The sequence below is a fragment of the Ambystoma mexicanum genome, chromosome 7q, assembly GCF_040938575.1.
Source record: "Ambystoma mexicanum isolate Mex_15411 chromosome 7q, UKY_AmexF1_1, whole genome shotgun sequence".
Lineage (NCBI taxonomy): Eukaryota > Metazoa > Chordata > Amphibia > Caudata > Ambystomatidae > Ambystoma > Ambystoma mexicanum.
The window spans coordinates 1,016,647,567-1,016,661,888 of NC_090941.1; the positions used below are offsets into that span (position 1 = coordinate 1,016,647,567).

General features: G+C 42.2%; 1 protein-coding gene across 11 annotated transcripts in view; it reads right to left on the reverse strand.

Moving 5' to 3' along the window:
• The window catches only part of ARAP1 (ArfGAP with RhoGAP domain, ankyrin repeat and PH domain 1), a 2,533,956-nt gene that overhangs the window by 339,441 nt on the left and 2,180,193 nt on the right, over positions 1–14,322 (reverse strand). For all 11 annotated transcript variants that reach the window (XM_069640265.1, XM_069640269.1, XM_069640271.1 and 8 more), the window contains 2 exons: positions 10,564–10,759; positions 8,100–8,145 (listed from right to left, as the gene is read on the reverse strand). In XM_069640265.1, coding sequence (XP_069496366.1) covers positions 8,100–8,145; positions 10,564–10,759 — 242 coding nt within the window. The remainder of the gene's footprint in view (positions 1–8,099; positions 8,146–10,563; positions 10,760–14,322) is intronic.

Sequence of the window (14,322 nt, forward strand, 5' to 3'; positions counted from 1 at the left end):
ACGGTCAGGCTCAGGTAGCGGCTGCCATTGCCTGACCACATGGGGGAGGTTAGAGTCGGGGAATCCATGATGACTCCATTAGATTCACCACATTGTCCCTCTTAGAATCTACCCACAGTTGATTCTGAAAATCCATATAATACACCTCCTGCATATCTGGGTTGGGACACACACTGCACACTATTATTGCTCCTACCATTGTCCCCCTCCTGTACCTATCGCATATGTGATGTTGGATCAATAGCTAACCTACAGTGTTATATATCCAAATGTTATGGTCCACTGACCAAACAATGCAGTCCTCTTGGAACCTCTTCTTTTTCCCCCACCCCACCTGCTTATCTTGTTTGTAGGCACCTGTTTTTTGTGTCTTCTTTTCTCACTCTATCCTTTCCTAAATTTCATCCTAAACTTGGCTCAACTGCCACAACACCCCCGGTGCTCCCATTTTCTGCTCTCCACATCACCGCACCCTTTTTAGTTTTATTCACAAGTAACTCTTTAGCACCACCTATTCAGCCAAAAGCCGTTAGTAGAATGTGCAGACAGAGATGGCAAAGTGCAGGCTGAAAAAAGGTAGGTTGTGCTTTAGAGCCAAAATAGTTTTGGCTGTTGGTGGTGATTTAGCTTGGCAATTAGTCTCAGTTCATAGGTACTGCTTTAGTGCCACTAGTTGTGGCTCATATGAGGCACTTTAGCTCCACATCTAGTTTCAGTTTACAAATGGAGCTTTGGTGCCACAATTAGTTTTGGCTCATAAATGAGAGTTGAGTACAACATTGGTTTTGTCTTATAGATGGAGCTTTGGCACCATAATACATTTTGAATCATAGGTGGTGCGTTAAGAGTTTTGGCTCAAGTAATGTAACAGTATTTAATGCATTGCAAAGCTCTCGTGTACAGCTCTCTTCTACCATTTTCTGGTGGTGTGTGGCACGTGCTTTTGTAAAATTAAAGAAGGGGTGGTTAGAGGAGTAGAGGGAATGGTAGGTTGAAATTGTGTGGTGGTGTTCAGTGCAAGCCAGGAGTACAGTCATGGCGGTGAAATCTGATATATATTTTATCCAGCGGGGAAAAAGCAAAAATCTGTTGGACAAGATTTGGGACACCAGTAGAGCCATTGGTCTTGAGGAGTATAGGAAAGTTGTAGCAGTATGTGCAGTGGGCTTTGAGTGGCTTTGCCAATCTTAATGTAGTGGAGGTGGTGCATTGAGGCATGGGGCTGCCATGTGTTTTGGTCTGTGTTTGTAGTTTAAAGGAGGATAATTGGATCTGCTTTGTCAGTGTTGGTTCAAGGAGAGGAGGTGTGTTCTATCTACTTTGTCGATGTTGGTGCGATGTCATCAGGAGAAGGAGAGAGAATGAAGAGAGGATGTAAGGAGTGTTATGACCCAGGTATTCTGCCCATGGCAGTTGGAAGATGTAGCCTGGTTGTTGGGCAACGGTGGGTCCGTATTCCACTAAAAACACTCTAAACCCACCAGGGTATTAATGCCACTTCCGCCCCTGAATCTACCATCATCTGTATCAGACTCTCATTCACTCCAACTGCCACCATAAAGCTTTCCCACGTTTCCTCATTTCCACTATCCACCACATTGATAATTAGCACACCCGCATCCCCATCCTATTTCTTCATGGAGTACTCTTCCGTGGCAAAGTTCCAGTTGATTGAAAGTCCCCACAAAAGTCAGCAAAGTGTCCCCATTCCCTACACTTGGTAAATGCCACTTAACTCCCAGGAGAGACATTGGCACTTGCCAAATACCCTTTACTTCCACACCGAAAACACATTCCATCTGTAGCAGCAGAACATTCCTGTAACTTTGGATTTCTCTGTTCACTCTTATTTTAATTATTTCCTGTATAGTCGTGTTTACCATAGTTATGGGATTCTCCTGGGACCACCTTCAAAATTCAACTCGCCATTGCCTTATCAACACTCTTATTGAGCTTGACAACTTAAGCCACATAGTGTACTACACATTTTGCAATATGGAGCACCTCATCAAGGGACGGGTCATCTTTTAGCCACATTTCTTCCTGGATTTTATTGCTGCAATGGACCATAATCTGATCCCGTGTGTTCATCCAACGAGTTGCCAAAATGTAAAGTCAAGCCCAAATGTCAAAGTGCAGTATATGCAACCTTTACAAAGCAATACGGATTTGCGTAGTGGTGTTAAAGTAACAAGGAGTTGCAAAATGGGGTAAAGCAACAAAGCGTTCTGTAGTGTTATAAAGCAACACGAGGTTGAATAACAAAAAAAAAGTGGATCTGTGTTTCTGCAACAAGTGGTGTTATTTTGTGGCTGGTTGCGAATCAGAAGTGGTGTGGTAAAAGGTTCTAACAAAAATGTCTTAGCGAGTGTATAGCAACAAAGGTTGCAAAACTGTAATGTAGATGTGTGAGCAGTTGGATCAGATGAGCAGTTAGCTTAATCACAATGAGAAAAAAAGTGTGTAGGGCGCAGGCACTCCAAGGAGACCCTATGAGAAGCAAGTGTAATGAAGATAATGGTAGTACACCAGTGCATTTTCCTAGGAATAGGTAATTAAAGGTTGTGGTGTTATGGCACAACATTATCTCGCCTCCTACTGATGACAACACACCAACACTGACAAAGCAGAAACAGCAAGTGTTAGGTAAAATTTCATATCTGAGCTATATCTTCCTAATCTGTGTCAACCCCAGAACCTTTTGCTCAGACTTGGGGATTATTTCTCCTTGTCCCTAGGTGAGTGGCTATCTTTTTCTCTTCTCACCTAGTGTTTTTATGGGTGACCCTTATATGCCTACATAGTGTATGATTGGAGTTATAGTTTCCTATAACTTTTTGGCTTAGGCTGGGTTGTCCCTTTGCGCTTAGCAGTTAATTTATCTTTAATATACTTCGGTGAACTACTGTTCCCAGGTGTTCCCAAAGCGATTTTCTTCCCCTTTGCATATTATATATGCTGAGCCACCTTATGTGGAGTGCTTGAAGGATACAATGTACCCCCTTTCTTAATTACCTGGTAGAAAATGTTTTACATTTGCAAGTTTACTTGAATGGCTGGTGGCAGTGGTTTTACCTTAGTGACTTTTCAGTCTTATTACTCACAAGCTCTTAATTTAAGCTTCGATAATGTACAGAAGGGCCACCATTCTGCTAGAACGGTGGATTCTTCTTTTTCGACATTTATAAGTATCCTTGTTGTTTCTGAGGTCTTCCCCTGCCGTACTAGGTGGGAACAACCTTAGTGGAAGTGTTGTCTTCGGCGGGAATCCTTTGTGTTCCCAGCCCAGGCTCTAGAGTGTCTGAGAAGGCAGGATGCAAGGGAAGAGTCCAAAACTATGCAGCCCTTTATCTGTCACTGTGCCTGAAAGAAAATCAACTTCCAGTGGGGGGCTGGCTTACCTCATTGCACAGCCAGACCACCCCTTTCTGTAAACTGCAGGGAAAGATTGCAGAAGTTTTGTTGTATTTCCTGATAAATACTCAGAACCTGAAAGCTGCTGACAAGTCGATCACTGGAGCTGACACTGAAGAGGAAGATGAAGAAAGGATGTCTGTAGCGGTTTCCAGCGACCGGAAAGCCTGCTGTGTAACTGGAGCCTGATGTAACCGTTCCTTCCAATCGACCAGGGTGTCCTGAAAACAATTACTCCTACCAGGAGGCTTCTGGGACCCACTGGTCTCAAGAAGACCTGCATTTTGAGTCATCCCACAACATGCTGCGACTTTGCTGGGCTGCAAACCGCCAACACCCTTGGACCTTGGGCCACGGTGCGCTGCATGGTGTGCTGCATGGTCTTTCCAAGTCCGAATCCGTCCGAAACTTAGATGGCCTACTACTGGCTCTCAAAACACACAATTTGAATCCCTGAAGGACAGAGAGTGTTAAGACAATCCGACCAGCGATATTCGTTCTTCATCTGACTGCTGTAAAAAGGTGCCAGATCCAAAGAGCTGGGAGAGTCCATGATGAAACATTTGCTGGAAGCCTCCTCTGATGACTGCTGATCCAAGTTCCCATCCAGTGTCCAGTTCTTTCATCTCCAGACCAAGAAACCAGGGACTGGGTCCTTTGCTTCTACATTCTGAAGATATCCACTCAGAGGCTCTTCTTTCCTCGAAAGGTACTGTGCTGGCTTGGGTAATACTTACTTTAAGTCGTGTGTGAATCCTGTGAGGCTGAGTGGGTGATTCGTGTGGTTGGGAGTTTCCCCATACCACTTGCACAGGCCTAATGCTGGAACGCATATATAGATCCTTATCAGGAGACCCTGAACACTAACTAACTTTGAAGCTAATACTTACTTCTATAAGAAGATATCCCTTGGAACTGAGACATTCCTGAAACTGAACCCTATCCTGACCTGCCTACCGCTGGCACCTAAATCACTAGGGTCCGTCTTCTGCCTCTGAGAAAAGTCATGCTATAGACTAGGGAAGGACTTTATGAGACAGGATTCTGCCTTGAAAGTATAAACAGTGTAAAAGTACTTACTTGTAAATGAGTTAGTGTTGTAACGGTATCTCTACAATGGAATACGTTACAAAGTGTTACAAAGGTTATCACTTCAATTTAAGTTGCTGGGTCCTCCTTGAAAAAAGTATATAACTTAATTTAAATTGTGTTTCACATCCTAAAATGTAATATGTGCTGGTACTGTTTTATCGTTGCTTAACTGAATGAGTGTAGAAGCTTAAGAATAGGGTTTTATCTACCTTAAATACCATTGTGTTCTTATTAAAGTGTAATTGGGTTTTGCTTCCCCAGATCTGTTTTATTCAGACCTAAAACAGGCTAGAAGTTAATACTTGTCTTATGAGTTGCTTCAAGACCTTCTTAAAGGTATATGGCTACTTACCTTGAAGCTGCAGGTCTTCTAAACTTTTAATACTGGGTTGTGCCTCCCCTGAAACTGCTTACAGCATTTCCAAAATAGCATAGGAGTATACTTGTAGCAGGGTTTGTTTATTATGTGATTTCATAACGGAGTGTCACTGCATGACTGACAGGGTCAACTACCCTTGAAATACTGATTGTATTCTAAAAGTATATCTAACGTGGTATTATTCCCCATGAGTAGTCTATTACTATCCTGAATGTATAACCTTAGGTTGACTCACCTTGACTTGCTTCTTGCGCCGCTAAATAAGGTTATTCCTTGGTTTGCATACCATAGGTATTGAGTTGGTTTTTATTATTGTGTTTATATGATGTTATAGCACTTACTTACCCAAGAATTATCTTAGTATACTTGTATTTAACTAAACCCTCTATTTTTACAATACTTAGTGTTTCAGTGTTTATTTGGACCATTTGTATGCTACAATTTCTCTGTACCAAGCTACAGCCCCATCTCCCTCTTTAGATACGCCTGGCCGCTTTGTCCATGCTACCACATTCTCAGGTGGTACAGCCTTATACTAAGAGTGGAGCTTATGTACTGCCTCTGATGTATGGTTTTATGAATCCCTTGGTTGTACTTTGTTGAAAAACTGTCCTAACTCCAAGCAGGTAGGCTGAAGAGTGACTGGATCAGTTGGGGAGAGTACGTTGATCAGTTAACATCCCAACTAGTTTGGGCCACAGATGATGATGCTTTAGCGTCAACCTTGAGGGTACATAGTTTTAGCTCATGGACTGTGCTTTAGAGACATGGCTAGTTTTAGCTCATCGGTGGTGCATTAGCATGACGCACTTTAGCACCAACATTAGTTGAATCTCCAAGGTGGTGCATGATCACAAAAGGGTGTCAAGGATGTGAATGTGGCATTCAACAGACAGCTCACACTGAAAATTACTACAGGGGATATGGGTGAGTTGGGGAAGTGCAGATATGCGGCACATCACGCCAATGGCAGTGTTCATTCGGTCATTCAAGCCCCCATCCTGGTTGCTGCCTGGGACATGTGAGGCAGTATGCACAACACAAGGGCCTCCCTTTAGCAAATTCAAACCTGCTGCCTTTGGCAATGGTTGTTTTAGTAATGTGCTTTCTTTTCAGTTCCCGGTTTAGGAACCAGGGGTTCACCAGATGAAGTGTGTCTATTCCACTGACTTTGGTGAATTTCACGGTATGTGTCCCTCACCTGTCTACCATAAGGATGAAGCCTGCAGAAGATTGTTTAAGCCTCAAGTGACATTATGGGGGAAGATAGGTGCACTTAAGATGACTTTCTTTTTATTTAGTGTGCCTCCAATACCCCTCCCAGTGAAAGTCTTTTGAGAGATACACCAAGTACTTGGTAGCATTCCGTGGGGAGAAGAGGGTAAACCTAAAATACCCATGAACATTCTACAAAGTTACACACAATTGAGTGGCTTTGGTTTCCAATGTATCTGGGCATATCTCAGATCTTACTCACTAGGTAGATTGCACCATTAGATCGATGGCAGCACAGCTCACTCACCAAACTAAGTGGCCATTTGAAGAGGATCAGTGAGCTCCATCCCCTGTGAATGCGTTTTCTCCATGGAAAAGTTATTATCACTTACATTGAGCATCCTTCAATCCGTCATGTTATCTCAGAGTGGGAAAATGGGGGTGAAGGCCTGCATCGATTCTCCAGCAAATACAGTCTATGGAACAAGTCTGACATCCAGTATAAAAAACAGGCAAAACCTATCATCTCGAAGACCACCAATTTGTTGAAGGAGTTGGTAGACTTTGGATACTTAAGGTTCAAATATAATTTAAGAGCCAAGGCGAACCTGAGATATCCATGTCTCTCCCTCACTACACCAGCTAACAGTACCACTCCAACTATCTTCCTCCACTATGTATTTACTGATATCCAACTCTGCCATGTGTACTAGAGAAAGAGAGATGGTAAACGGACATTGGATGCCCCATTTTGGAAAAGTACTGGATAGCAAGATGCACTAATGCTGTAAACATGAAAGCAGACTTGGGCCTTGGATGCACCCATCAGAAGCCTATACATGACTTGAACTGGTTACCACAAAGGCTGTAAACCAATGAAGATACTGCCCTCAGACGAATACTGGCCATGTAGAAGATCTAGAGGAATGACACTACACATGTTTTGGAACTGTGGAAATATGTGGCTGTTTTGGGCAGAGGCACTTCAGTGAACAGAAATAGTCACAAGGAGCTATCCCTGGAACACTCCATTGTTCTGCAACTTCCCAGACATACTTTGTCTATGCCCAACTTCAAGAAATGGGTCTATAGAACACTGAATATTGCAAGGAAGCAGAGCTTGAGAAAGGGGAAAAGGATAAGCAAAGACCCGAGAGTGATTACAAGGCGTGATTTCCCTGGCAGTTAAAGACACGTTGTTTTACTCTAAAAGGGGTGTGGATAAGGAATATGATCAAGCATAGGGAATCATGTAATGAATTGCGTTTGTGAAGTTAACCCTGCACCCATTTCCTCCTCCGCCCCTTTTTCTGACCTTTGTACACTCCTCCTCTGTAATAGTTCCGTTGTGCTACATGTAGGGTTTATAGAATGGACTGAGTGTCTAAAGCCTGGGGTCAACAGCTATAATAGTTGAAAATGCAGTTGGTTATGTATGTTTACTCTGATTGTGCACTGTATATATGTCTTGCTATGTATTGCAGCCTGAGGTGTAATTTGTTGTAAATACTCAATAAAAAACATGAAAAAAACCCACGAAAAATACATTTGAAAAACATTGCACAATTAATCTACACGTGTTTCTGAGAGCTTATTTTGCCTGTAGCCACAGTGGACAGGAAATGTTTCTGGTGGATTCAGACAGAAGATGCTTGTTGGCTTGTTCAGCAGCACAATGAGGGTGTGAAGGACATATACACAACATACACTTCCAGTGTCCTCTGTGAACCTGCTGGTGACATCTTACGTAGATAAGCCACCCTCTCGTCTAATACCAGTATAGAATGTGCATGCCAAAATGATATGATCAATATCCTTTTTCGCTTCCATGGTACCTTTTCACAAAAGTGATACGGCAACCATCCAAAAGTTGTGTTTCATCTGTATTTATGAAGATGATTTTGCATCCCTTTTGGAACAGCCGTCTCTGGGAATACAGATCCCCTCTCTAGCATGGATAATAATACCTTCTTATACTAAGGAAGTATTTTTCACTCACCTGTTTTTCTCCACCAGTACGAGAACATCATTGTCACCCTTAATGGCTGTGAATGAAAAAAATAGAATTAGGCTGGCTATTACTTGACCACAGAACTAAATGTGTTATATACAGATTTCAATGTCAGCAAACGTTAAAATATTCAAAATCTTTCTAACCATTAAAGAAATAAGAGGAGGTCACTTGCCAAAGCCATACCAATCAGAATAGGTAACATTCAATTTCTGACCTCCTTTACACAGACAAACATATACACACACACATATGCACAACCAGAGAACACTGTACTGGGCAACAACATTTAAAATGTCTATCATGTCACACATAACAAATGCTAATCATATAATCAACCACAGAGAACCCTACAAATCACTTAAAACTCTAGTGAAGCATAGAATCCAGTTATTTAAGGAACGTTTCTGGGAAGGAGATAAGGATCATGGATAAAGCATATAAAACAATGGGCGTAATCATAATTTTGACCAAACCATCCTCACCCACCAGGTTAGATAAAGTGTTGACAATTTTTCGGACCTTCTTTCAATTTAATTTGTTAGTCCTTCTCCACTAAGTTTTAAAGTAGATGCAATATCCCCTTTAATTGTAGAACCGATATATATTTGATATCCTTAGGACACCATGTCATTCTGTATGTATCAGAATCACTAGCAAAAAATGTTTCATAAACCCTTCATGCTACGCCAACTAATTTTGTGTTTGCATTCAAATATTATGCCTGGTGACTCTCCAACCTGGTGCAAAATAGAGCTGGATTTGATTGTCCAGTTTCATATTTTAGAATTCTTAGGTATGATTTCTTGTCTAGGTGTAAATTGTTTCCTACACTAGTTTTCTAACAATTGCCTCTCTAAAAATGTAGGCTCACTTGGATAACATTTGCTTATGGTTAATAAAGACATACCCATTAAAATAAGTTCCTGTCTTATTCATAGATGGTACAATAAAAGTATCTCGTGTATACATCATATCCTATATTACAACTCTCTGAAACCTGTTTATACCCATGCTTACATCAAAGTTGGATGATTCTGATTATGCTGTTTACAAGGAAGTTGCACATGCTATAATATTTGCTTCAGCAAATCTTATGCAAACAGCTCCATCCAATGTCATTACTAAGGTTTCAACAAAAGCTGCCAATTTCTATGAACTATTTATGTCTAATAATAACACTTCTACAATGTATTCCCCTAGCATTAAAGGCTGGGAGAAAGATTTAGCTAACCGCTACTCACCTGAGAGTTGGGAAAAGATTTGGATACAATTGCTTACATTTCTAAGGCTCCTACCCTAACTCAACCCATATGTTTTATTTTGAACTGTGCTAATCTTATCCCAAAACCGATCTCAAGATTTTCCCCAAACGCACAGAATCTCTGCTGGTCCTGTAAGGATCCTAACGCAGATGTCAAACATTTTATTTTTCAATTCAGATTTGTTTCTGCGTTTTGGGAAAAGATTTGGTTGACATTATACAAAAAATGTCAATTCAAAGCATAACTCCATCTGGCTAATATTATAGGATCCTTTGATAATTCTCAAATTGCTGAAATCCCTTCCCCTAAACATTTTAACTTATTTATCGTTATTGTTTTCCATCTCATTTCATCCCATTTAAAATGCCTGGATCAATTGCTGTATGTAGCTTTGTGAAATTATATCTTTTATGTAAACAGAAGTGAAACATTTTGTGCCAGCTCATTAAATGACATAACAAATATATTTGTATATAGTTTTTAATTTGATGTACTTCCTAAACAATTATTAGCCTTGCCACTCTTGTTCAATTCCCTTCCTTACTTCCTCTCGTGTCTAGTTTATTAAGGAATTGTTATGTTTTCTTTTGTTTGTTCTTTCAAGGATTCATTTATTCAATGGTAATACTGAATTTTCTTGACTCCTTATTTCTATAGGTTAATCATCTTTTTTTCCTTTTTCATCTATGATACGAATTATACAATTTTGATCAAAAAATATTATTAACTTTGTTGAACTATTTGTACTTGATACACTGAATTGTGACTTAGATGAATTCAAATATTTGAAAATAGTCTGTCTTAACTACTATTACCATTCTGAGCAACTGTTTATTACTATTATTACTTTGTCTGATTTAATTACGGTTATTCAAGACAAATGCATAATAAAAAATTATTTAACATAAAAAAAACTCTAGTGAAGCAAACAGATGCAGGGGAACCACAAACAGATGGATAGACACTTACCCAAAATTGCTACATCTCATGACCCAAACCCAGTGCTCATTTGCCACATTAAAAGAACAAGCTTTACATTTCTGTCTTTGCTACTGGAATACATTTAGAAGTAATTTCAATATGCAATTGAATCAAAATGTGTAAGGAGTTGTTGTTCCTTCTCACAAGACAATACGACTCTTGCAAACAACATATCAATAACTGCTGTGTGAAACTGGTTAACATACAAAGTTCATGGAGCTTCTTGAGATGGATAACCTCCTCCTTCTCACTCTCCTCCAGGCAGGCGTATAGAGTAGACTGGACTAAAGCAAACCAGCCCACGTTGGTGCTCGCAAGGCCCAGGCCGCCCATGTACTGTAATCGCCCAATGCGCTCAAAGTCGTGCACCAGTAGTTCCTCAGCTCTGGAGGATATAAATGACTGTGAGAGAAGATAAAAGAAAGTAAATGTCAGACAGCCTAAAGTTTATTTTTAAATAGCTGTCATGCTGAGACCCTCTATTTCTCATGGAATCCCTCATTAACAGTGCTGCCAATGCAGCTGAATAGAACTTCCAACAATATAACAAATACAAATAACTGACATGATCCTTGTGAGCTTCTTTTATGAATTGAGGATTTAAAGCGTACAATGCTTGGTTCTCGCAGGCCACAAAGAATGTGCCCAAGAGCGCGCACTCTCACAGGCTCTCACAGCAGAGGTGACTGACTGGGACATGCAAACTGAATATTGGTTACCAATTGTTTTAAGCAGAGCGCGGCCCTTAGTTTCTTTTTTTTTAAAGAAGCATTGTTTAATATTTGCAAGTTACACAGACCCTATGTGGTCTCTTCCCCAAGTGGTACAAGAGCACATTGCCTCTAACTCCATGCCTCCATCCAGATAAAGCAGTTAGTACAGGAAGCCCATTTCCATGGCTTCCAGCATCTGGGGGTGTAATAGGCGTGTAGCGAGGCGCTCAATGTCATCCAGGCTGAGCAGGCGAAGGCTGTGCTCGTAGTCCTTCTGAAGATATTCCAGGATCTTGTCTGCGTCAGATGTGCTAAAGTGCGGCCCTTAAAAGCATGTGAAATGACTGAGAATTTGGTTACCACCCCAGCTTCCCTTTAATTAATACTCCGGCGAGGATAGTGCAAGCAAGTCACCATTGAGGGAGGTAGACATTTCTGGGCACCACGGGAAGCCACCAGCTATGATGAAAACCCTCAAGGTTGTATGTGGGGATCCACCACGCATCTCTAGAATGCCCATTTCCTGCCCTGCAGTTTCCTACGACAGGAACGGTCCCTATGATACATATCTTTCATGGGGCATCTGGGTGAGTGCCCATTACTGTATTCATGTGGGGAAAATAAGAACAGTGGGAAGAGAAGTCGCAAACATCTTCCTCAGGAAATATTTATGTGTCAAACATACAAAGAGCACGTTGCCCGATCCACAAACAGAGCAGGGTTTCTGTAACTAGAGCATCTCGGTTGCACAAAGCCCAGCATGCACAACAGACTAGAGTCTGAAGAAAAATGCAGAGTGTTAGGAAAGATTTACATTTTGCTGTTTCTCCTCCATAGACATTTATGGAAATGCCCAACATGTTGCTGTTGTTTTGTTCCTTTCCAGAATTTTCGTGGCAAGTGAAACCTTTTTACTTCACTTGCCTTGCTGAGCTCATCTGTTTTGGGGCCAATGATCAGGTCCTACGGCTATTAGAGCAGGCCCTATAACTTTGTTTTTGGTAACTTTATGGTTACTTCCATGATGTGTTCAGGATGGGCTGGTGGCAGCAGACATTTTGTTACTATTTTTCTTTTATTTCTCATCTGCACTTCTTAATGCCCTTTAGAGTAACATATACTCTAGAATGAGATTTTATCGCTCGTCCTTTAGCCATCTTCTATTGCAGCCTTCTTCCTGCTCTTAGGTCTGTATTTTCCATATATGGTAAGCCCTTTGCAAGGCAAAGCGCTGGTGTGTGTTTGTGGCCGAATGTGGGATGGGACTGTCTGGTCCCAGCCCACATTGATGCCAAAGTATGTTTGTTGCTGGGCAGTTGTGGTGGCCAGAGGTGGTCCAAGTTTGGACACCTTCCAGCTCGAACCCTAGAAACCATGAGGACTTTTGCAGCCATTCTTCAGATCGTGGTTGGAGCCAAGATCCCTACAAAGAGGAACATCCTGCTGGAGAGCCTCTACTGGTTGGTGCAGCCACCCAGAATAGTCTTCATCAACGGTCCCAGAAAAGCCTGCTACTTCGCTGATCTCCAGAAGGCCCTAATCAGTGCTCCTACCTCAGACTGGTGAGAACAACTAGTCTTGACCCTTTATTGAGAATCCTGCCCTTGGAAGCCTTTTGAAGTGTCACAGAACTATCATGTGGGCTGAATAGCTTCCACGTGGGCTACCCTCGCTGCATCGGTCGCCGCCCCGAATTTGAACTAGCAACTCTGCAGAGCTTCAACTTGCAAAACAAGAAGCCTCCCATATAGTTACAGCTCTTCAGCATGAAGAGGGGCCTCACAGGACCAGCTTCTTTATTTCGACTGCTGCCATTTCTGCGCATTTGCAGTGGCCATCGCTGCTCTCAAACAAACAACATGTCCCAGCGGTCGGCTGAGGTCATTGGCAATGTTGTGGTCCTTTCTTCATCATGCCTGTATCATCTGTCTGCCCAGTGCCAGGATACATCTCACCAGAGAACAGATCGCTGACTAGCTGGACCTAAATCATGATGCTGAATGTGACCACTACACCTACGACCACGAGGCCCCCTCCAAAGAAACCAAGACATTGAGCACAGGGATGCAGTGATGACCTGGAGCTTCTAATTGTGTCCCTGAATGAATCAGAGTAAAGGGGTGAGTAAACATGCCTGTTCTTACTCACCTCCCACTTCCATTTGGTTTAACAGGTGTAAAGTTCTTGCTCTTGTAGTGGAAAATAACAACCACTCATGATTCTGGTGGATTGATTAACACTTCATTAGTCAAGCAGTAAGCAAACAAATAACCAACAGCAAGACAAGAGTTCAGCGAACGCGAACCCCTCTCCCTCCTGGGTCCAGATCTCTTATACTCACAGGAAACCATGAGTGTCAATGGAAGGGGGAGGGAGTGGTCTCAACCTGGCAAAGTCCCACCTTGCAATGTGCACACATCAGTGCTTTTTAGTGTTATCAGTAAAAGCAGCACAGTGCAAGGCAGTTCTTCATGGTGAGTATACGCCCTGATGCTTCACACTCGCCTCGAGGCAGGCGAGAGGTCCAGTAATATGATGACAACGCCAGCTAAAGCTGCATATCAGTGAAAGGCGTGCACAAGGAAAAATGCTTAGCTATGTCAAAGCAGCTATGTGTCAGAAATGTGAAGGCGGGCATTCTTAAGTGGTGTGCGAAGCGCTGCTCACGGTGAAACTCCTGAGGGCATTCACACTTCTACTCCCTTGGGATCTTCTACACAGGTAGCAAGGAAAAGGGCATCGCTTTTGGATCCCGACCCTGGGGAGGGAGAAGCGAGGGAGGTTTGCCTGAGTGGAGGGTACTTGGGGATTGGGAGTGGGATATACTCAGGCGAGACATGGTATTACCCCTCCCCTCTTCCCTTTCAAGAAGAACCCTCTATTCAAAGGACAGAAATGGGGTATTGTCATACATGTCCCATCGACCAAGAAAAGGGTATGAGACAACATTAGTCCAGTCGTACCAGAAAGAGAGGAAAAAAAGGTCCAATGTAAGATGGGCGAGACATAGTATCCCCTGTTCCCTATTGACAACCACCCTAAACCTCCCCCAACCTTTGTGGGCTATTATAAGCCAGTTCCCCTCAATTCTACACGTGTAACACTGGACACTAGTGGGACAAAGAAGAGGCAACTTAGAGTGATGAAGACTACACCTTTTTACCACTTTGGTACTGGAACGAAGAAGATGCCTGGAAGGAATTGTCAGTGTCAGGCATGTCCCTTTAGTTGTGGTCAGGCAGATCTAATCAG